The sequence below is a fragment of the Sparus aurata genome, chromosome 5, assembly GCF_900880675.1.
Source record: "Sparus aurata chromosome 5, fSpaAur1.1, whole genome shotgun sequence".
Classification (NCBI taxonomy): domain Eukaryota; kingdom Metazoa; phylum Chordata; class Actinopteri; order Spariformes; family Sparidae; genus Sparus; species Sparus aurata.
In genome coordinates, this window is record NC_044191.1 from 22,549,328 (window position 1) to 22,572,439 (window position 23,112).

The 23,112-nt window shown below is 44.5% G+C and overlaps 1 protein-coding gene across 2 annotated transcripts in view; it reads right to left on the reverse strand.

Annotated features, from left to right (window-relative positions):
• The window catches only part of notch1b (notch receptor 1b), a 44,377-nt gene extending 21,582 nt beyond the window's left edge, over nt 1–22,795 (reverse strand). For both annotated transcript variants that reach the window (XM_030417178.1, XM_030417177.1), the window contains exons 1-9: nt 22,541–22,795; nt 21,760–21,841; nt 8,016–8,278; nt 7,461–7,799; nt 5,772–5,894; nt 5,446–5,679; nt 4,093–4,248; nt 3,495–3,680; nt 2,807–2,920 (exon numbers count right to left, since the gene is read on the reverse strand). In XM_030417178.1, the coding sequence (XP_030273038.1) occupies nt 2,807–2,920; nt 3,495–3,680; nt 4,093–4,248; nt 5,446–5,679; nt 5,772–5,894; nt 7,461–7,799; nt 8,016–8,278; nt 21,760–21,841; nt 22,541–22,598 (1,555 nt within the window). In that variant the 5' untranslated portion in view covers nt 22,599–22,795. The remainder of the gene's footprint in view (nt 1–2,806; nt 2,921–3,494; nt 3,681–4,092; nt 4,249–5,445; nt 5,680–5,771; nt 5,895–7,460; nt 7,800–8,015; nt 8,279–21,759; nt 21,842–22,540) is intronic.
• Nucleotides 22,796–23,112: the final 317 nt, after the last annotated feature.

Genomic DNA, 23,112 nt, shown 5'->3' on the forward strand with positions numbered 1-23,112 from the left:
CTCCTGACCAAGGGTTGAGAGACAAAGGAGGGCCTGTCTGCTCAACGCAACGCCAAACGGAGCCCGTTGCCTCCTTTGTCCCCCAAAACTTTTCCATCACAATGCACATTCTCCTGTCTTGCTTTCACCCCTTTTCTCCACTCCCCCCTCCATTCCCCTTCCCGCCTCTAGAGAGAACCAGCTTGACCTTTGACCCTCCGCTATTCAAACTCTGTGTCATTCAAAATAAACCAGCAGGCTTTCCCCATTTTCCTGGAGTTATTCTCATCTCTGCCATTTTCTCCGTCTCCCCTCTGTCACATGATGGTACAATCTAGTGGGACGTTGTCTGATGAAGAGATAAAGTTTTACTCCCCCCTCCCTGCCCGTCCACCCCGTCACCACTACACACACCGCCGCAGGAATACACAGGTGGGTTGAGCTGCAAAGACTGATATGCAGCTAATCCGGTGAGGAAGTATTTGTGTGTCTGGCAGCGAGTTGATTTCTCCCAGCGGACTGAAACCATTCACTGTTTTCTTGGCTTGACGTGAGGACCGAGAGGAGATAATATGCATACATGCCTAGTACATACAGTACGTGTTTTCAGTCACACACATGCAAACTGTGGTTAAAGAAACATCCGCTTTATTAATGGATGATAAAGGATTTACTTAAGTTTTATAGATCGCCTTTAAGCTATTAAAAGCAACTTTTTGGGTTGCCAGGTTGAGATAAACTGATAAACTGAAACAGGAACAAAAGGTTAAAATCACAGCACACAACAAGAAATGTCAGCAACAAGCATATTTTTATACATTTTTTTAATCTGACCTGCTGAATATTAGGTGCACCGTTGCTACCAGTGAAAATGTTTACTTGCACTTGACAGATTTTTCAGATTTTCCGATAGAAACAGTCGCACCCTGGAGCCCCGTGAGTGGCTTAAAACAAATCAATAAAGTGCTGGTAAAATATGTATGAAAACCGCGATAATTTAACATACAGGAAGCAAGAGCTGTCAGTTAAGACACTTTTATTTTACTTTTTTTAAATCAATGATTGTCTCATTAGGGGGTGTTACTGAAAAATGTATTATGACTGTAATGAACACATTTTTTTTTCATGTCAATGATCAAAAAATGAACGATCAGCTCTTTGCAAGGGAGAGGAGGAAGTAAGCTCTTCTGTGAGCAATGCTGGCAGTTTTCATCAGTGAGAGCAAAAAAAAAAAAAAAAAAGGCCTCAGCGGCACAAATTGAGTGTTTTTTGCCAAGATGGGAAGCGAAAGTTAAGTTTCTTCACAGTTCAGTGACAGCGCCCCAAAACGCACTCCTGGCTGAAATCAAAGAGGCTGGAGAAAAGAAAAAAAGAACTCCAAGAAAGAATTTCTCACCCAGATGCACACGTAAGCATACGCACGCACACAAAGGTTGAAGCATGGAAACTCAAGCATCGGACACGCACACACACGCACACACGCATACATGCACACAGCAGACACATCATGCACCTCAGCAGCCAAAGAGAGATTTATCCCCAGACTGCTGGAATCAGACATTTCAATGGCACTCAGTGGGGTTTCCATGGCTATTCCATGTACAGAAATAATAAGAGGGGACCCTCGCCTCGGGCCTGGCTCGCAACGGGGACAAATTTACATCTCAAGCAGGGTGGTTAAGACCCCTTCCCCTCCTTTACCCCTCCCTTCCTGCTTCAGCATAACGGTCTCTGCGTCTCACCCCCCCACCCCCCCCAACCCTCCATCTACCCTCCCAAAAAAAAAAAAAAAAAACACTTTCACCACCACCACCACCACTTTGTCCTGCTTCCTCACATAACCCTCTCTCGCTGTCACACACAGGGTTTTCTTAGGCGTTAAGCTCTTGTGTTCACACTTGTACCCCCTCTCTATTAATTCCAAAGCTTCCTTGTCGGGGTGTCTCTCTTTCTCTCTCTCTCTCTTTCTCTTCATTTTCTCAATCTTCCTTTCTTTTTTCTCTCAACAGGAGGAATCCTGTCTCTCTCCACCCAGGCCGCCTTTGATCCACCCGACTCAGAGCTTCGCTATTTTTCCTCCCCGAAAATAAAGAGGAAAAAAAAAAGGAAAATCACTTCCACCTCAATGATCTCGCTGAAAGAATGCAAAACAAAAAACACATTCTGGGAGTTTGAAGATCATTCCTTTGCTTTCTTCTTTTCTCTCGGATTTAGTAGTTGCATTCCTTCCTCTCTGAACAAAACATCAATACCTCTTGTCCAAACACTCCAATAGCATTTTCTGGAAAGAAAAAGCTGTAGGAAAAGAAAACAAGTAGCCGCCCTCGAAAACCGACAAAAGCACTATCTCACTCAATCACCACAAAACAGAAAATGTCATTATATGGAGCGCAGTAGTAGCTTGGCCTGCTATTATTAGCTGTCTCTCGAATCCCAGTCACATTCAAAAGTCTTGCGGATCCACAAGTTTCTGCTCACTCATCACACTTTGTAAAAGGGATAAGAAAGTTGTTTGAAAAAGTTCAAACTTCCTCAAGCCTTTCCCTATAGATTTTTTTTGCTCCCTCTCCTCCTCGACTGCTGCGTTCGTTCTGGGCTACCCGGGCCTGCGTAAGCCTGCCTCAGGGCTGGGATTAGTGCCCGTCCAGAAAGGTGTTTGCGTGTGTGTGTGTTTGTGTTTGAGTGAAACAGAGGGAGCGAGCGAGGCACAGAGAGGAGGCGAAGGGGGAGAGATCGACCTCTGTGCCCCCTGGCCCCGCGCCTCCTCCTCCTCCGCCTCCCCTCCCTTCCTTCCTCCCCCTCCTCGGCAGCAGTACGGCAGCCTCACCTGTGGGGCACTGGCAGCGGTAGGCGTTGATCTTGTCGATACATGTGCCGCTGTTCAGGCAGGGGCTATTGGCGCACTCGTCCGTATCGATCTCGCAGAACTCCCCCCTGTAACCTGGCCAATTAGCAAGGGAGGACCGGGGAGGGAGATGGATTGGTTAGACAGAGACACAGTGAGAAGCATTTTCGCAAAGCTGTAGCAGATACAGCAGATAAATAGCAGAGGGGCTGTGATTAGCACAGATTCACCATCATACAAAGAACGGTTATCATAATTTGTGTTAGGACTAAGTTGTCGTCATCCAGGTGCTTGCTTTGTCCAACCGACGGTCAAGCAGTACAATATATTCAATTACCTATCACATGAGGCAAAGACAACCAGAACATTACCAAAGATTGAGAAGCTGAAGAAGCTAAGAGAAGCTAGGATTTTAAACAAATGATCATTTTCCCGTCAACTGGCTGATCAATGAATCGAGTGTCAGAACATCATAAGAAATTAACATCACAACCACAGTTCGAAAAACCACAGGATTTTTTTTCAATTTATGATATAAAGACGACAAATTAAGCAAGTCCTCACAATCAAGAAGCTGGTTTGTTTTCAAAGGTATTCCCTCTTTATAAATGGATGAAATGGTTAAGGACACATATAATGCTTTTTAAATGTTTTCCCGTCTCCGTCTCACCTGGCATGCAGATGCATTGGAAGTCTCCTATCTGGTCCAGGCAGGTAGCCTCGTTCTTACACGGGTTGGACATGCACTCGTTGATGTCCAGCTCGCAGCGCGGCCCCACATAACCCCGCTGGCACTTACACTGGAAGGAACCCTTGGTGTTTATACACTTCCCTGCATGCTCGCATGGATTGGAACCTGTTTAAACAGATAATTATGTTAACTTTAGTCTACCGGGTCGTCGTGTAAGTACAAGACCTAACAAGGAGCAATTTGACTGTTAAGACATGACAATGAGATGATTTGGGTGGTTTAGTGTTGTTTGATGAAGCCAAACCAAAGCCTCGACTCCCCCGTGATTGCAGCAATACTACACCCTGTGGGTGTTATTTACTGGGATTATGGGCACAATTATGGGCACCAAAGTACCCATAATAACAGGAAAGAATGAGCTCGTATTGTGACTTGTATAAAAGCACTACGGTGCATGCGTGATGGTTGAAAAGGTTTCTTGACACTAGTTTAGTTAAACATATGTGCCCTCAACGATTCAGATTTGAAACGAGACAACGAGCAGAGAGTTTGCAGGTCAGGTTGTGTGACTTTTTACCCAGTGAGCACTCGTCAATGTCCTGATCGCAGGAAGCTCCCAAGTATCCCGACGGGCAGGTACAGAAGTGATTTCCGCTGACGGGGTTGGTGTCACAGTTGGAGCCCTTCTGGCAAGGGTTGCTGATGCAGGCGTCGTCCAGCTGGCACAGCAGACCTGGAACACAAAACAGAAAAATAGACTTTACTATAATACTATAATCACCTAATTTGATTAAAGGGAAACTCAGAGTGTGTTCAGCTCTTTGAGAGGACTATTGCAATTGTAGCTTTTAGTCATTTGTTGCTCCAAAGGGAGCTGTGCAAAAGCTGATAAACTGCCTCGAGTGATGTCAACCGAATCATCATCAGTTGAGGCCGAAAAGACTACAAGTTTGAACGTGAAAGTATCCGGAGGTGTGGGTTAAGACAGTGGGCTTGGAGCTGAAACCTCAAAGCTCCATCAGCTGCTTCTTGGATAACACACGTGAATCACACACCAAAGTGTTAGTAGTCGAGTTGCATTGTGGGTAATGTAGGCACCAGCTTATGACAAGGAAGACGAATTAATGGGATAAAGTACAAAATATTTCTGATTCTGCAGCATTATGTTGTGCTGGAAGTATGTTGTTATCAGTGGATTCCATTTCTAACTAATATTAGCTACTGCTTCTCTCTGTTAGCGGAGCAGAGAGAGTTTTTTACAAATAAAATCCACAGTCCGGCAGCATTAACCAGCTTAAACAAATCATCCACAGGCTGTGGAGAGAGACTGAGAAGGTCTTTGTGACAATCTGCTCAGATACGACCAATAAAAAAGTGATTGAAACAAGTTAATTACTACAAATTGTTACACAGAGCCCATTTCCACTGTCCATTGTGAGAATCAAAATTTGTTGAGTACTTCTGTTAAACTTCATAAGGCTGATTTCATCAACTGTAACTCTGTGACCGATCACTTATCTACCAGCGCTGTTTTCCCTCCTGTGTAATTGTCAGTGCCTCTCATGTGGAGGTAAACCGACTCAGACTGAAAGAGATGTTGATGAATTACAGCATATAATAATACTAAAAATACAAACGGCAAGATGTATTCATTCTGAAACAAAGGTTTGACTTAATTTAGGGAAGACATAGGAGGATAACAGGACGTCAAGAAACCGCAGTAGAAACCAAAGATTACCAATCATGAATGTCACTTTCTCTGGTGTCAACATTATGGCCTCTAATTTGAGTTTTTATTTGTTTATCCTTCACACCCTGAAATAAAATCCCATTTCGTCAGAGCCATCTTATGTCCTGAACTTAGGCAATAAGGCTACAGCAAATTTCATATAAAACTATTTCTTGTAAATTCAAATAAACTTGTGAATACCTGTGCGCCCTTGGGGGCATTCGCAGTAGAACGAAGCTACGCGGTCGTGGCAGGTGGATCCCTGGTGGCACGCAGCACTGGCACAGTCATCGATGTTCTCACTGCAGTCGTCCCCGGTCCAGCCGTTCACACACACGCACTGGTAGCTGCCGTAGGTGTTGTGGCACGTGCCGCCATTTTGGCAGGCGTTGGGCATCAGCTGGCACTCGTCAACATCGTCCGTGCAGAGCTGACCTGTGAGAGAGCCGGGATCAGAGGATCGGCGTTATCATCCTGAGCACTTGAGTGATAATAACTCACGTGTATTGAAACCTCGCTGCACGAACCTGTAAATTCTGGTTTACACTGGCAGTTGTATGTGTTGACTCCATCTACACATGTCCCCCCGTTGTGGCACTCGTGACCGGGACAGTCGTCGATGTTGTGGTTGCAGTTTTTCCCTGTGAAACCTGAAACAAAGATGTAACACTCTGATGAATTTGCCCTCGCTGTTTAATTTTGCTGGCGGGTGCTTCAAGCTGTTCACCTCTCCCCCTCTGAAAGCAACCACGCTGCTAGTTTACAACAAAGGGAGCGAAACTCCTCGACAGTTAAATGTGGTCAACTGTTTTTTTCCTCCCAAGTAAGAAGGCAGCTGTGCCCTTTTGAGGTCTGTGGCAACATCACCATGTAATAACATCCACTCTACTATACAGTTACACAAGAGGCAACCGCTGGACTGTACATGTGGCATGAATGATGGGTAATGAAAAATGAAAACCAGTACAAGTCCTCGCTGCGACTGCTAGGAGTCTTTTTGGTCATCTTTATGAAAAAATGTTATGGTGTTTCCTCAACGATTGCTTTTTGTACTTTTGACTTCATTGCAAACAGCCAGTAAAACCACTGCACTTTCATAGAAATATATTCAACATCAAGTGACAAAATCAAAATCATTTTCTCTGTTATTTATGGTGTTTCCACTCAGGAAACATGGGCATTTCTATAAAACCTTTGGACAGCTTACAATTATAAAAAAACAAGAAAGCTTTCTTGATGGTCAACATCCGACAGTGAAAAAAAAGATTTCTTCTAAACAGCAAACATGTTCTCAAATGCATTTCCTTTCTCACACAAGATTTCTAGGAAGTGAAGGAGGAAGTTGAAACATTGCATTGTTTACGTCCACATTTGCTAGCTTGAGGTCTTCCTCTTCCCCTGCATATTGTTTTTATACATATCGACTCAACTCTTCTCTGCGTTTTACCACCATCTGTTGATGTTATTTTAAGAAATGACAGCTTCAGCTTAATGTTTAGCGTTAGGTGTGATCTGAGTTCTTTTCTATTTGTTACGTCAAGCAGAAAAGACTTGGGATGGGGAGTTGCCACGCAAATTTGTAACATGAATTCCTGGATTCAGTGGCCACAGACAAAAACAATTCAAAAGGTAGTCTGTGTGAAGGTGATGAGGTGGCCGGCAGGACTTTAGTCCCAGCAAGCATTGCTTCACTCCGCTATGTGAAAAGGATGTTGTCCTTTGACCATTTCCTCATGATAAGCCCCAATGCCTTCCTGCACTGCCTTGTTCACACACTGTACACACCGAAGCAGAGGCACACATGTACACCAACACACACACACAACCACACAGACACACACACACACCCACATGCAGGACACAACATAGGCAGGAACAGCCCTGCCTTAAATGACATCATTGCCTAACCAGCAGCTAGCAGGCACTGAGATTTAAATTCCATCTGAGAGACTTCAGGAACACAGGATCACATTTAGAAATGGAAACCAGACCTTTTCAGAGGATGGCATGACTCATTTCAGCCTCAAAATTCTGAATCAGACTGATGGATGGATCGATATTTTTCCTTAGCACTAAAACTAAAGTCTTCATAAAAAGAAACAATGTCATGGCCTGAAAACACCTGAAAGTGGAAAAGTCTATCTACTTTAATTTGGGTGGAGAGGGTTGTTATGAACTACATACATATTCATATTGAATAAGTACGACGTCCCTACCTGGCACACAGGAGCATTCATAGCTGGTCTCTCCCTTCTGGATGCATGTGCCTCCGTTATGGCAGGGCGTTGGGTTGCAGGGCATGTACCTGCTCTCGCAGTACTTGCCCGTGTACTCCGCCGGGCACTTGCATCGGTAGCCGCCGACGTCGTTGATGCACAGCCCGCCGTTCCTGCAGGGCGACGGGCTGGCATCACACTCGTTGATGTCTTGTTTGCAGGTCTTGCCGGAAAAGAAGGGCGTGCAGGTGCAGATGTAGTGGGACTCGATGGCGGAGCACAGACCACCGTTGGCACAAGGGTTTGAGGCACACGGGTCGGCTTGTTGGCACAGTTTACCTGAGGGGACAGAGAAAGGATGCTCTAGTACATATAGACTTAAGATGTTTCGTCCTTTTATGTTTATTCTAGCCCTTACCCTTGAAAAACAAGAAAAGTTGAGTTGTATTTGTTGGAACTCTTCCACAGTGTGAGATTAAAGGCAGATCTTTATGTTTTTTTATGTTTTTTCTATCCTTAAACACCACCTTCTGTCATAATAGTGCTGCGAGTTACCTGACCATCCAGGAGGGCAGCGGCACTTGTACGTCTGGAGGCTCTCCAGCTCGCAGGTGCCTCCGTTGTGACACGGCGAGCTGATGCAGACGTTGTTGACGGGCGTCAGGCAGCGGCGGTCGGTGAAGCCCAGTTTGCAGGTGCAGCTGAAGTCGACCGTGTTCTCCTTGGTCACGGCGCGACACGTGCCGCCGTTCATGCATGGCGAGGTGGTGCACGGGTCACGAAACTGGCACCTGCTTCCCACGTATCCATTCTGGCAGCTGAGAAAAAACAAACGAGAGGAGTGGTCAGCGACATTTTTTGCAGCCACTGACGGGTGAGGAATAAAAAGCCTTTACGATTCCCAAATTTTTCTTGAATCATATCTGAGTTTTGAAACGTTTCCCCCTCAATAACGTTTTTCTTCTTTAAATGGTGAAAAAACTAAGACTGCATTACTGACTACTTCAGTGAACATCTATTAGATCAAATTTAGATCATAAAGAGAGTCACACTGTAAGTAACAAGATTAATTAAATACAGAAATAGAAAAACTGCCCCTTTAGGTAATTAATGACTGAACAAGCCCCCCGTTATACCATCATGAATGCAAACAATTCAATAAAGACCCAATAAAATCCTTCTATCTATACAGATATATTGGTCTACTAATAAATGTCCAAACCTAATTTATTTTCCTCATTTAAAATTAGCATTACAAAGAGTGGCCTTGGTCAGAGGGAATCCCCAAACTCTTTTTTCATCTTCAGCTCAGCACTGATAAAAGAGTTCACAGGGGTAAAACAACATCTCAGACTAACAGGGTCCCGTCTTTGTGCAGTACTGTGCCGAAACGTCAGCTGCCTGTGTAACTGCCTTCACCAATGGGACTAACTACCCATTTATCTGGAAAGACGGTCCTGCCCTGCTGTTTTTACAACGCGGCAACACGGCCCATGAGAAACTATGCTTTAAACAGGACATTCGTCTCTCCACCGTCAACCCCCCCTCCTGCGAACAATGTGTTTCGGGGCTCTAAACCGGAGCGGTCTGAACAGAGGAAGGAGGGGGACAAACCCCTGTGATGTTTCTCGCAGGTTGCGTCTGAGTCATAAAACGCCGCTGCTCGGACCACAGCGGACGAGTTCCCAGAGAGGGAGAGAGAGAGAGCTGCCGCAGATCTCAGGGACACATTCACACATTTACAATTACAATGCGAGGAGCTGACGGGTGTCCCCTGAGGATACGCACGGCTCAACGAAGAGGCCACACACACACACAGAGCAGGCACACACTCATACCTACACAGTGTGCAGTCTTTTACACACACACACACACACACACAAAGGGCAATTACGTGTGAAGATTACGCACAGGAACTCCGTACGTTCACAGTACTGTAGGTGGTCGGGGAAGTGAAACTCAGTCTGGACAGCAGTGACAACAAGTTTTATATCCCATTTATTATTTCAGTAATGTTCCATGAAAGTAAACAATAATTACTTTCCAGTACTGTTTCAGTATCTTTACATGTTTATGTGTTGATTTGTTTTTTATCACAGTCCAAAAGTCCAAACAAAGTACATTTTCCACATTGTACAATATTGGGATTCACCAAAATTATCGCTTATCTTTCTACAACCCCATTTTATTTTCATTCGACAAAAGAAGTCAGATTTGTGAAATACTAAAGGTGAAATTTGTGAAATAGTTCATCGTTGAGTCTGGAGGGCCCCACCTGTTAACCCAAAGCATCAGTACTTTGACAGCCTGGGAATGAGACTCAACCAACTCTTTCTGGAATCACTTCTTGCGTCTTTAAATGCCGTCTGGACAAAAGCAGTTGTGCATGAACGTTTTCACACAACTCACTTATTTATTTCCTTGCCAGGAGGTACAAGATTGGTACCACTCTTATGTCTTTATGTTAAATAAGAAGCTACAGGCAGCAGCCGGTTAGCTTAGCTTAGCATAAAGACTGGAACAGGGGGAAACAGTTGTCAGAAAGCTACGAAATCCTACGAGGACATCTAAAGCTGAATAATTAACAAGACAAAACAAAAAAACAAAGTGCAAATAAGAAATACTGTGTTGTCATGGGCCTTATGTGTGTGGGACTATTTCTTGGCCCGGTGGCAGTCACTTCCTGAATATACAGGAAGTTCAGCGATTCTCTAAATGTGAGGATGTGCTAATTTTAAACCTGGATGTAATTGATTCATGAAATGTACCATTAGTCACCCAGCTAGGGCCTGACTATGTACTTTTTAAAATATGAATATCAAAACTTTGTTTTTTATGAGCATTTCTACAGACCATCTGTTAGGAAAGATTTTGATCAGGCTTTCACTGCCAACTGGTTGCACCTGACAGCTTTAGACTGTACTACATATATATTTCAGTCCGCACCAAAAAGTATTGAGATCCGATACCTAGCCCTGTTTACAGATCTATTCGACAGCAAACCCGACCACATCTGACATGCTACATTAAACCCTCCCTGCTGCCACATTCCCATATTCATCACCTTCAGCGATTCAATACTGTTGTCAACAACTCTGGGTGGCCACGGAGGCTCGGTCATTACAAAAACAAAGCATCTACTCAATAGCTGAGGGGATGGAGAGAAAAAAAAATCCACGCTATTTGGAATTCTTGTTCCCAATCCATCCTTTTCCAAAAAGTCGAGACACAAGAAAAGCAGCCATCATGACACCCTTCAGCAGCTCTTCAGGGCTGAAATGTGCTCACTTTGACCCTTTTGTCAGCACTCATTCATCCTGAGGACAAGGCGGCATCTATGCCACAGTGTTTGAGCTGCAAGCCAACATTATGGGAACTTCAAAGCACCGTGCCACCACCTCAATGCTCGGTATTCTTCCCTCCCCAGAGAGGATTTTGCTCCAGCATCAGACAAGGAACGGGAAGAGGATGAATCGGAAGACAGAGAGGGGCACAACCTCTGTCAAGACACATGAAAGAATCGGAGTGGATCCCTTGCACGGAGGATATTACACAGGAATGTGCAGAAATTTAAAAAAAAAGTATAAGCCCTTGTTGTTTTATAAGGGCACGAACTGGAGAAAAAAAAACCATATCTGTGTAATTATCATTGTTGTTTTAATCTCATAGAGAAATAACACTGTGAATAAAAACATCCTGCAGACATCAAAGGGGTCTTCCCACAACATTATTACCCGCCGTCACTCTCAAATACCTGACCAGAGCCAGCAAGTCTGTTAGCCCTGAGGGGCTGGCAGGACCATGTCCCCAAACATTCCCAGGGGGTCCACTATGTGTGTGTGTGTGTGTGTGTGTGTGTGTGTGTGTGTGTGTGTGTGTGTGTGTGTAAATGGGGACCGAGCCGTGGCCCCTCTGTAGGGACAGGCGTGTGTTTGGACAGGGTCTCCCTCTCAGTGGGATTAGGCAGCCTTAGGACTGTGGTAAGGAAAAGAAAACATCACATGCTAGGCTGCCCGCTGCATAAACAGTAGTAGTGAGTGGTGGCATGTCGGGGAGCAGAGCGCTACCTTGGCTGAGTGTCATTTAGTTCGTTGCAGCGTTAACGTCAAACAGACAGTGGTGACAGAATCTAAAAGTCAAATAATAAAATGCAAATAATAATACAAAAAAATCCCTGGTCAAGTTAATTATTAGGATCATAGTCCAGTAATTATAAAGCTCAAAATCACTAATTTCGTCAACGGGCTTTTTTAAATCTGCATCATATAACTCTATCATTAGACGCTTCATTTAGACTAAAGAAATTCGCCCCACAAAACGTCAACAATAGTGAGAGATTCAGAGAAAAAAAAAAAGAGTTACACATGAGGAACATATTCTTTGATATCCCGGATCAATACAGGCCCTGATACTGACTGGATCGACTGGAACTGGATCGATCAGACATGACCGGTACTGACTCGAGGTGAGGTTTTTTTATTTAGCCTTTTTCAAAGAGCAAGGAGACATTGTGTTGCACCAAAAGAGAGGCAATAACTGATTATGACCTAGTGCTTCAACTCTACTATGGAGTTAGTCTCAAAATCTGCATATGAAATATAAAGATTTTGAGTGTGCACATGACACGAGTGTACATTAGAAAAAAAAAATTTAACTACTCAATAATTGTTCACTTGTCAAGATGACTTTTGAGACTATAGAGGCAGGGATGGAATAGACAGTGGCTGATGTCCTCCCCTTCTGCCCTCAGCTTGTCCTTCACAGGAAATTCTCACTAAAGCTTTCGAAGCCTAACAAAGGTATTCAGGAAAGCTCTAGACACGACCAATCTGCATTGAACATCAACCTAAAACACCCGTTTTTGCACCATATTAATTCCTTGTCAATAAAACTGTCTGACTGAGTTTCACACAATGAGGACGCTGTAACAAGTCATTGAAATTTGTGAAAAAAGAAATGGTATCTGATCAGTATCAGGATTACTCCAGTCTACACTGTGTTTGTCACGCTTTATTTGTATTATTACATTTTTGTATATTTTTTTTTCAAGGCTTTCACTTTTAACTATATTTGTGTTTGCTAATGTTTCTTACTTGGTCTTTTAGTTTTATGTAAAGTCCTCTCAGGCATTCTTTTTAATATATATATATATTTGACTTGTGACTTGTCTCGCCTATACCCCAGCTGATCTGTGAGCATTCATAAAGGAAAACCTCAACAACAGTACTGCAAAAACTTGCTGCTGTTTTTAGTGGGTGTCAGCGGAGAGAAGCAGCAGATCCGGCTGCGAGAAGGCCAGTCAGTCCAGTTTAAGTCCCAGCGGTGGCGGGTGCTGGGGTCGTGAGGCGCCACACGAGCTCGCTGGAAAAAGGCCGCAGGGAGCAGGTGCGCATGTTAATGAGGAGACAACAGCTGCTGCCCCGGCCACCCCCTCCTCCCTCCTCCCTCCTCCCTCATCCCTTATCCCTTATCCCACCACTCTGCCTCCTTCCTCTCCATGGCACCCCATCCTACTACTGTCCTCAAGCCCAGACAGAGACTGGGGCCATGCAATACAAAAAAAGTGATCATCTTATGAATTAGTCTGAATTAGTCATTTTGAGGGTTTGCTTTATTTAATGCATCTGAGTTAATCTAACTCTTATATCACGGCAGGAAGGAGGACGTATCGATAAACAATCATTAAATTAGTATGAAATCCACTTAAACACTACGTTAAAGGACATCTTGAGTTGGACATTTTTTACAGTGTTGCCCCCCCCCCCCCCCCCCATCCCACTTTCCCTCACTACTTAGCAGAGAGATGAAGAGCGAGAGAGGAGGAGAAAAAAGAGAGGGAGAGAGAGTGAGAGCGAAGGATGAGTGGCTCCATTGTTTTTCTTCCCCATTCAGAGTTGACCACAGGCCGGGGCACATTCAGCTGTCGCACCTCCTCTCTTCCTTCTCTCTCCCCTCCTCTCTCCCTGAAAATCTCTGAATCTTCTTTCATTATATGTAGCTCATCCCTTAAAAAAAATTTTCCCCCCTCTTTTTTCCCATTATTGGTTTCACTTCCCCTCCGCTCAAAGCCGCGTGGTCGCTGGCATCCGCCTGCTCCCCTCCGCCTGCTCCCCTCCGTGCACCTTCTTTCCCTCCAAACCCCCCTCGCCCCCTCCTTCAACCCCAGCTTCTTTTCATTCGTAAGACACCGCATTAGGATTTATAAGTCTCGACTGACTCCCCTCCAAAAACCTTCTTCCAAGTCACTCCAGGCTGCAACTGTTTTCGTGGTCTGTGAAAAGCTTGAAGTCCAAAACACACACACACGAGCAATGGGGACAGACAAAGGAGTCTCAAAGAAAAGGATATTTGAACTGGTTTGGTCGGGTTTTTTGATCGAGGGGGGAGAAAAGACAGAAAGGGGATGCTGGATCAGAAGGAATTTTGGTGTTTACTCTTAAGAGTCTACTGTCCTGATGCGTAACTGGCAACCTCACTTTATGTCCCCCTTGAAAAAAATCTCCACAACCACCTTTGAAATCGGGCTTCCGCCCCCGCAAAACAGCCCGGCCTCTCACACCGAGGCCCGAAAGGCAAACAGAGAGAACCCCTGCACCCTCACCTCTGTGCACGTGGATACGCTATCCAAACACACTCTGGCTGAGGTGCTAGCAGTAAGTCAACTGTAGCACACGCTGGGCAAAGAAGGGTAACAGTTTGCTCTTTAACTTGGCAGGAGCCCGTCAAATACACGCTCGGCACAAACAGCTTTTTTTCACAGGCATCGAGCCTAACTGCCTCAATGAGAGCGCAGACATATAAAGGAGGGGAGGGTAAGACAAAAGATATTCAACGACTCTTTTATGGCTGTATTCAAAACAAACAGAGCAAACAGCTGCTTCAACAAGAGAAATCTGGAGGCCTGGCGAGCGGGATAATCTCGACAGCAGCAGGTAAACCGGGGCTGCAGGAAAGGTAAATAAAGAAGACATGAAAAAGAAGGGGCACAAATCAGAAGCTGAGCAAATATCAGGTGTTTGGGAGGTATCGTGTAACCGCGGGACAGCAGTGGAATTATCCCCCGCGGTAAGGACGATACTGTTATTATCTCCTCTGTCATCCCTGCCCCAGTAGTCCCCATTGTTCTCCTGTGCGCTCGCTTCTTCGCCCGTCTCTTCTTCTATTGCTGCCGCAGTAGCCCGTGGCAACAGGTTCCGCGACAGTGATGGGATGCATAACAGGGCCGGGCGGCGGCTCGAGCCTGCAGCAGATGTTGTGGTGACATCTGACCCTAGGCCAGGCGTCACTCTCTAAAGGGGCTTTCCTCAGTGTCGGGCCAATCTGCCATCTGCCATGTTTTCTGAGGTCACACACAGATGGGGACAGAGGCTTTGAACGTAATATGTAGGCTACACATGTGCACTGTATACAAATAAAAACCTAGATGTGAGCGTACAGAGATTTCGGCAGCTGTACGGGCCCCGATCTGAATCCATTTTAAGAAGCTTAGTGAATTAGGTTGTGCTTTTATTCAATCATTGTGCCATTTAAAGCTCTGTGAGAGACACAGTCGGTGTCTGCTTCCATTTCTGTAAATTAATAATTAGGATAATTTCGGGGTAATTCTTTGTTTGTCCGTCAGACAACTCTGGATCAAGCTGTTAGTTAGAGGAAGAATTACCACTTGGATCATATTGTCCTAACTTGAATCATCATTGCAAATCCTTTCTATCATTTATAATAACACTGTACTCACCAAAGTGATTGCTAAATTGGGGGAATGCAAGATAGCTCAACAATAAATCACCTCATCTTCACTACACGGGAAAAAATTGTGTGTTAACAACTACAGAGAGTGTAGCAGGTCACAGCTGAGTTAGGCACAAATAATTGATAAGCAGATAAGCAGAAAATAACTATTAATCTATTTGGGTAATTCATTAAAGGTGCAATATGTAAGAATTGGCCACATGTCAAATTCCTACTCAAAATAAGTAGGAGACAGCATATCTCCAGAGTACCAGCTAACTGCTGCTAAACTCAGCTGCCGTTAGCTAGTTAGCTAAGTTAGCCACGCAGCTAGTAGTTTTAAGTGGTTTGCCCCTTAAAAACATTTTTTTTAAATGTAATAAAATTCAGAATATCCTCCCTGGTGCTCCGTGCTCCCACTCCAGACTGCTAGCTGCATGGCTAACTGCGCTAACTGAGCTAACAGCAGCTAAACTAAACAGTTTCACTCTTCATATTCTGTGCCCCTAGTGATGAAGCTGCCAATTTTTAGATATTGCACCTTTATAAATGTGCATTCTTATCAAGTAAAAATGCCCAACAATCATGGGGTTTGGCTTCCTTCCCAGCTGTCCCTGTGAGGATATTCTTCTTTTGTCGTGTAATATTTTACAATGAATGTCTCTGGGTGTTTGAGTTGGACACATTAAAGAACATGCTTGCATCTTGAGCTTAAGGAAACTGCAATCAGCTTTTCCCACTATTTTTCGACTTTTTATGGACTAATGATCGATCGATTAATGTTAAAAACACATTCGCCTGTTAATCAATAATGAAAATAATCGTTACTGCAGAAGCTTGAAGAAGAAGTCAGTCAGTAAAGAATTATGTTTTTTTTTTGTTTTTTTTTTACAACGTGCAGTTTTGGAAATACTTTTTGCTTTTGCTTTCTCTTCTCAGGCTTCAATTTGGCACTGTTGCCAGGTTTCTAGATGTCAGAGAGGATGTCCAAAAAGATATAAATAAGATCAAGCAGTAATAACCTTGAATTATGCTCTAACACTGCCATTTATTTAAAAATAAAGTGTCCCTCAGCTGTCTCCTTAAGTGAGAAAGAATTTTCGGTCAGGAGTCAAACTGTGTTAGTGGAGCATGTTTGTACCTTTGCCCCCCTCCCCCTCGTCCCTGGTCTCTCCCCACCACCCGGTCTCATTTCCTGGCTGTTTGGTTCTGTGCCTGAGCTAAGTCCCCTTTAGTCTTGTCTGATCTGTTTTAAAAGCATTGCCCAAGGGGGGCCTCTCTCCTCTCCGTTCCTCCACACTTCCCTCTCTTTTTACGCCCTCTCTCTTGTATTTTCCCAGCAGCATATAGTAGCTGACCAGAGTGACAACTCTGGTCTCTGGGAGAGAAAATCAACACTATAAAATGCTCGCTTACATTCAGCCTCGATCACACAAATTGAGTCTAGCAAAATAAAAATAGCTCTTCCACTAAAACCAAAGCTGGCACAAGAAACGGGGTTGTTGTTTGTTGTGGAACTGAAACCAAAGTTACCACCAAATCCCCACTGGCTACAGAAATTACAGGGGAAGCACTGCCCCTCTTTCCCTCTCCTTACATCCATCCTTCTTTTCCTTCCTCTCTAATCGTACAGGAGAGCTGACCTGGCCAGCCCACATCTGGCAGACTTCATTAGAGACCCTGTTTATTTGGGAGCATTTATTATTATGGACTCAGCCCATGGGAAAGGTTGGCTCCCCCGGGGACTGTGTGTGTGTACATGTCTTGAGAGTCACAGCAGCTCTAATGGCTTCTGCCACTGCCTGCTTTACGAGGCTGGGAACCACTTTAAGGCTTTACGGCTGTCTGAAGGTGTCAGGGAACCGGACACCACAGTTGTTACTGTACACGGCGACTTCAAGGGTTAAGCCAAAGTGTCTCATCACTACGTCCTCCGAGCGTCCAATTGTCCCTCGTAAATCACCGCAAAGATCAGACTGATAGTGAGCGTTACATTTTTAGATTTCATGTGCTGTAACTGGTGAATGTGTCTCATAAGCTGGTGTCCGTTCTATATACAGATGTATATAGCAGGGGGGAAAAACGCTGTCGTCACCATATTTAAAAAGATAGACAACTTTATTTTAGACCTACAGAACGACCTACAGAAGTCCATCTAGCGTTAGCTGCCTGTGCAAGTCATTTTCCAACAATGTAGGCAGCCGAGCACTGACAGCTAACACTAGCATACCTAGCTGTGAGCTACAACTTCAACCTTCATCATTTAGTCCTATATCTGTCAAATTTTGGCAACTTGGCACCATTAAAAGTTGGCCACATCAGCTATTAGTAGTTCCTGTACAGACAGCTATCACCAGATAACTTAAACCCTGAAGAAAACATAAAAATTAGAGGATTCTTAGACTAGTTCTGCAGTTACAGTGTAAGTGTGTTTTTTTTATATATATTGGAATTAAGTGACACATATTCGTGATGGACATCATATTAGCTGGTGGTTTAAAAGGCGTGGACTCAAATTCACCTCAAACTGTTTCTTTACCGCAGTCTCTCCTTCTGCTTTAGTTAATCACAAACAGTACTGTGTCCAAAAAACACATGTCTTATATAAAGATTGTATTATTTAACCCCCAAGAGAAGTCCATTAGATCCTCCCAGAAAATCCTGGCCCACAAACTGCGACTTGTCACGAGCGGACTCGCTTTGAGAACTTCCCTGAGTAACAGATGCCGTGATTGCTATCAGTCTTCGGATCTGTTTTGCTGCTTAAGTGACCAGCCCCGCTCCGTTTCACTACAAAGGCATCACACTCCATTCTCCTAAATATCCCGTGAGTGAGTGTACACCAAGCAGCGAGAGTGACTGAGGGCTAAAGGCACACCTGGCAGACAAAGTCGATCTGTTCCTGTGTGGAGTTGAATGGGCAAAACCACAAGTAATCATGGGTATTATGGAGCATGCTGCTGTGTGGGTTAGTGCACGTCCCTCTCAGTTGTTATACAATAACCCACAGACAGGTGGTCTGGCTCAAAGAAAAAAAAGAAATGAGGAAGTGGGGTTTGGAGTATGCCAAGTGTCTTTGTCTCACACACACACACACACACACATATTCTGACTGTCAGTCCTCTCAGCCTGCGATCAAAGTTTATGTGATTTGTCTTGGCATATGCCAACCAGGAAGGCTCAAATATCACTAATCCTCAGCGCTGAGGTTGCCCGCCGCCGAGTCAGTTCATTCAGCCCGAACACAGTGACGATCAGCCCTCTCACCAGCCGGACTCTTGCCAAAGGGAACCCAACACCGGCGGCAGCGGCCATATAAGAGCCTCACGCTGTGTGTTTCTCGTCGTGTGATGATATGATCAGATACGGCACCTTTTCTTCCCTCAGGCCACTCCAAGGCCGTTTCCTGACTCTGAATGGAGGTGTAGGAGGGGAGGGTGGGGTGAGTGGTGTGTGTGTGTGTGTGTGTGTGTGTGTGGGGGGGGGGGGGGGGGGGGGGTGAGATAGACTCATCCGACCGGAGCAAACAGAGATGCCATTAAGGAATCCGCCAAACCAGACAGACAAGGGCTCACTTTCATTGAAGTGGATATGTACTGTAGCGGTCACCGCACATAGCAGCAGGGACTTAAAGACTCTTGTTATTTGATCGGAAAAATCCTGATTTAAGTTCTCCCTTTTTTTAGATCTTGGTAAGTTTGCCATCCACACGTTCAAGTTTGAGTTTTGACTTTTTCTTCTTTTGATAATGAAATGTGTAGCATGAACTATTGAAAGCTGTCAAGCATCAAATGTTAATCATTGATTGTGTTTACTTATCTATTGATCAGGTATTTAGAGGTATTTTTCTTTTGAAGCTATGTTAAGGCATTCAGATTAGTTTGTCAAATGTAAAATACATTTCGGAGAAAAAATATATTTTATTAGTCAAACCATGTTACTGAAAAAGTTATAGTCCAAATTATTATGGAATCTGTGATGGAGCTCAGTGTCGCCATCACATTTCAAGAGTATCAGTTTGGAAAGCAATTTCAAATCAGCTCCGATTTTGATCATGAAAAATGCCACATTTTTGTCCAATGTGGATACAGGTGAATCAGGAGTTCATTAAATGTCCTCTGCAACTTAACTGACCTTAAGTACAGGCAGCTCAGGTCTCCAACAGGACAAGTCTATGACAGTCTGGAGGAATTTCTGCGGTATGCTTGCATCCTTCCAGATTGGCCTAATCTCCACAAACTCCAGCCTAAATCCTAAAAACTCCTCACAATGTGACTTTTTTGCTGTCAACAGGCTGCCAGAAATCAGTTGTATGTTTTCAACACACCGACTAACTGATGATGAGGGTATGTGATCTCTCCACAGCATCCTTCCTCACCCCCCGCCCGTCATCTCTCATCTCTCCGGGCAGAGAGAAGCTCTGCTTTGATTCTGGCCATTGTGCCACTGGAATTTGGGAGTTATTTTTCCTGGTCTGGATTGGCTTGACTCTGTCACTGCTCTCTCCTGCTGCCAAGCCTGTGCTGTAAATGAGAGGCCTCCTCCAAGCTCTTTGGAGATAAACTTCAGTCAGGAGCTCACTGTGCCCAGATATGAGGAGGAGACGGTATTTATGGTATGGCATGTCGAGTAGGCATCTCTGTCACACTATATAAAACTGAAGCATCCAAACACACTTACTTGACCTCGAACGTAGCACTTGAGTTCAAGAGCGGCAGCTTTTCTACAGAGGTGAAATCATAACTCTGTCAAGAATGAAGTGAGGTTCTGCTTTCATTAGGAATCACTTACATATCCTTCATCAAGCCAAACAGGACAACAGATAACTAATAAGAAAATATACCAATGAACCCTATAGTGCATCAGTCACATAATACACTTGACACTTTTCTCTACGGCAACAGGAAAAACCTTGCATTAAGCTCTGAACAGGATCCACCTGGTTGCAATTACTTCTTTCACTTCAGCTCTCGATCCCCGACACTGCCAACTGTGCTGCTGCACAAGAGCTGAGGCATGGACTCATCGAACTTGTGTAACGCTCGAAGGAAGTTCATGTTGAGGAGTAACGATAGCAAACCTGTACAACAGTTTAAATGATCAGTTTAAGCGAAAAACTTCCTCAAATAATCTGTTGGTTAATTTTTGGCTAATCCATGAATCAATTAGTCCACAAAATGTCAAAGAATTGTGGAAAAAATCCCATCACAACTACCCAGAATTCAACGTGGCTTCTACAAATGTCTTTCTTTATAGTTCAATCAAAAGTCCAAAACCCAGGAAATCTTCACACCCGTGAAGCCGGAACCAGAGAATATTTTGGTATTTTATCTCTACTCCTGATTTAAATAATTGCCCAATCGATAAATCGCTGAAAAAAAAACTTTAAAAAAATGTTCCTCTAAATTCCTGCTATGAACATTTTGCTGCCTAAACTAGATGAACAGTGACACAATAAGAGAGCAACACACACACACACACACACACACACTTTGTCACACTGAGCCCTGTGTGCCCGCTCAAACCTTTTCAAAACTGCGAGGATGTCCATCTCCATGTTTAATTGGAGAAGTCTGAGGAGGAGGACAGTGCAGGGTGCACAATGATGGCTTTGTGGCCCAATGAGGAGGTGGGGAAGGTGGGTGGGGGATGAGTTTGAGTGTGTGATTGAGGGGTGAATAACACAACCAGACCAAATTAAGATGTGGCGGGGGGCCAAGATGGCTGCCCTGATCTGGTTGGTGCCGTAGCTGTGACCCGCTTGGCCCGATGGTCACCGAGCTCTGCGTCGGTAAGATGACACTGGCTGATGCTTCTCGTGCCAGGATGGAAATAGAGCCAAGCACAAAGTAGACCCTATTGTTGTCGAAATTGAGTTCTGGGCAGAGCTGAAGCTTACTGGTTTACACGAGGACAGAAAAACAATCTCCAAATACGAAAATCTCATCACAAAAAAGGCAAGACTTGTCTTCATTTTTCAGCATTCTTATAAACATCCAACCTATGCCATCTGTGCAGGGGAATGATAGAGAGGAAGAGAGAGGGAGAGCACTGAGGGCCATTGAGGAGGGGACAAAATCCCAGAAGAGAGGAGGGGGTGGTGGTTGGAGCACAGGGTCTGAGGGTCTCTCTGGGAAGCCTCACCCAGATTAGTCACACAGAATTAATCGCAGCGGAGAACAATGGTCGCCGGGCTTCTGGCAACCCCAGCTGTCGCTCGGTGGAAGAAAAGAAAAGCAAGATTTAAGGCTGCGAGAGTTTGGCTGCAGAGTGTGGTGGCAGCGACACACACACACACACACACACACACATGCATACACTGTCCCTCTCTCTCTCTCTCCCTCTCAGTGACCCCTGTCCTCATCAATGTCCACTCATTCCTGTCTCAGCTCTCTGACCATTTGCCTCCCAGAAATAGAAACACTGGTGTGAACGCTCACGTCAGCCAAACAAACAAAAAAAATCCTCAGTCACCTCAAACGCCACCAGTCCCACAAATTCTTCCCCGCAGGTACTCCTCACCTTTTGTACTTGTTAAAGACACAGAGAGACACAGACGCCAAGCGCTTACCTGCACTGTCCGTTTCCGTCTGGGCTCGCTTGACACGTCCCCTGGTTCAAACACATCTCCGTGGGCATGAAGCATCTTAGACCTGCGAATGTAAAAGTTTTAATGCACCTGCTGAAACTTGGAGGAACTTTTTTTTTTTTTTTTTTTAGCAAGTCTGGAGGGGCCAGTTATCACAATGCAACACTCAGTTATAAATAGCACAGGTAATGCTCCGTAAATGTGAGATCTAGGTGTGACTCTTGCCACCTCAAAAAGTGCAAGTTTTTGTGGTGAGCAGGGACTTGACACCGGTCTGGCAGATGCATGCTCCTCTCTGCAGCTGTCCTAAAAAAGGAATGAGCCATTATGGGGAGTAACACAGCTTTGCAATACTTAAAAATAAATAATAAATAAATGACTGCAAAGGCATGAGTTTGCATACAAGTGAGAGAAAGTTGCTGGACAAGTGAGCAACAGCTTGCCAGGGCATAGTGAAGGGGGGGGGGGAAGCATAAATTAAGGAGTAAGGTGGTGAAAAGACACGTTTAGGATTAATGCCAACAGGTGCTTTAAGTCACAGACATAAAACTACACGTGAATTAACTGTAAACCTGCAGGAGGAGTCCAAAAAACTCTGGGTGAAAATTCGCTACACTTAAGTTTGAGTCCAGCATTTCTTTTTACAGAGGAGGTGAATGCAACAAGTTCAACTCAAACTCCAAAGAGAAGAATGAAGAAATAAACCACACTTTCTTGAGGGCAGTGAACTACCCAGGAGTGAACCTCCAGCCCCGCCACTCACCTCGTGTTAGTGCTATCAGCGACAACAAGAAAGTTAGTTTGACAAAGAAAATATGCATTCCTTCTGGTTAAAAATGGATGTATAAATCCACGTGGGTTTTCTCATAGATCCGATATGGTGTCTTCCCTCTCCGTCAGGTAAAAAAAAAAACTTTCAGTTCATCCTTTGAGGAGTAAAATCCACATAGAGAAAGTAGAGCGCGTCTGTCTGTGAACTCCGAGCATGGGATGTTGTCACTTCAGATCCCGGCTTGGAAATGACTTGAGGGACTCACTCACTCCATCCGCTGCTCGAGGGGCGTTATTCTCTCTCTCTCTCTCTCTCTCTCTCACACACACACACACACACACACAGACAGACACACACTTGGGACAATCACACAGTTGGAAACCCAGACAGGCACAAGCTGTACAACTTGATGAAAAGATATGGTTCCCGGGCGTTTTTCCCACACGTAGTGACTGATTAATTAACGAGTTCTGAATCATCAGTCCAGCAATTAGTCTGCGCCTGATGACACCCCACCTGTCAGTAATGTTTATAAAAAAGTTAGCATTCAGTGTGAGCTTCTT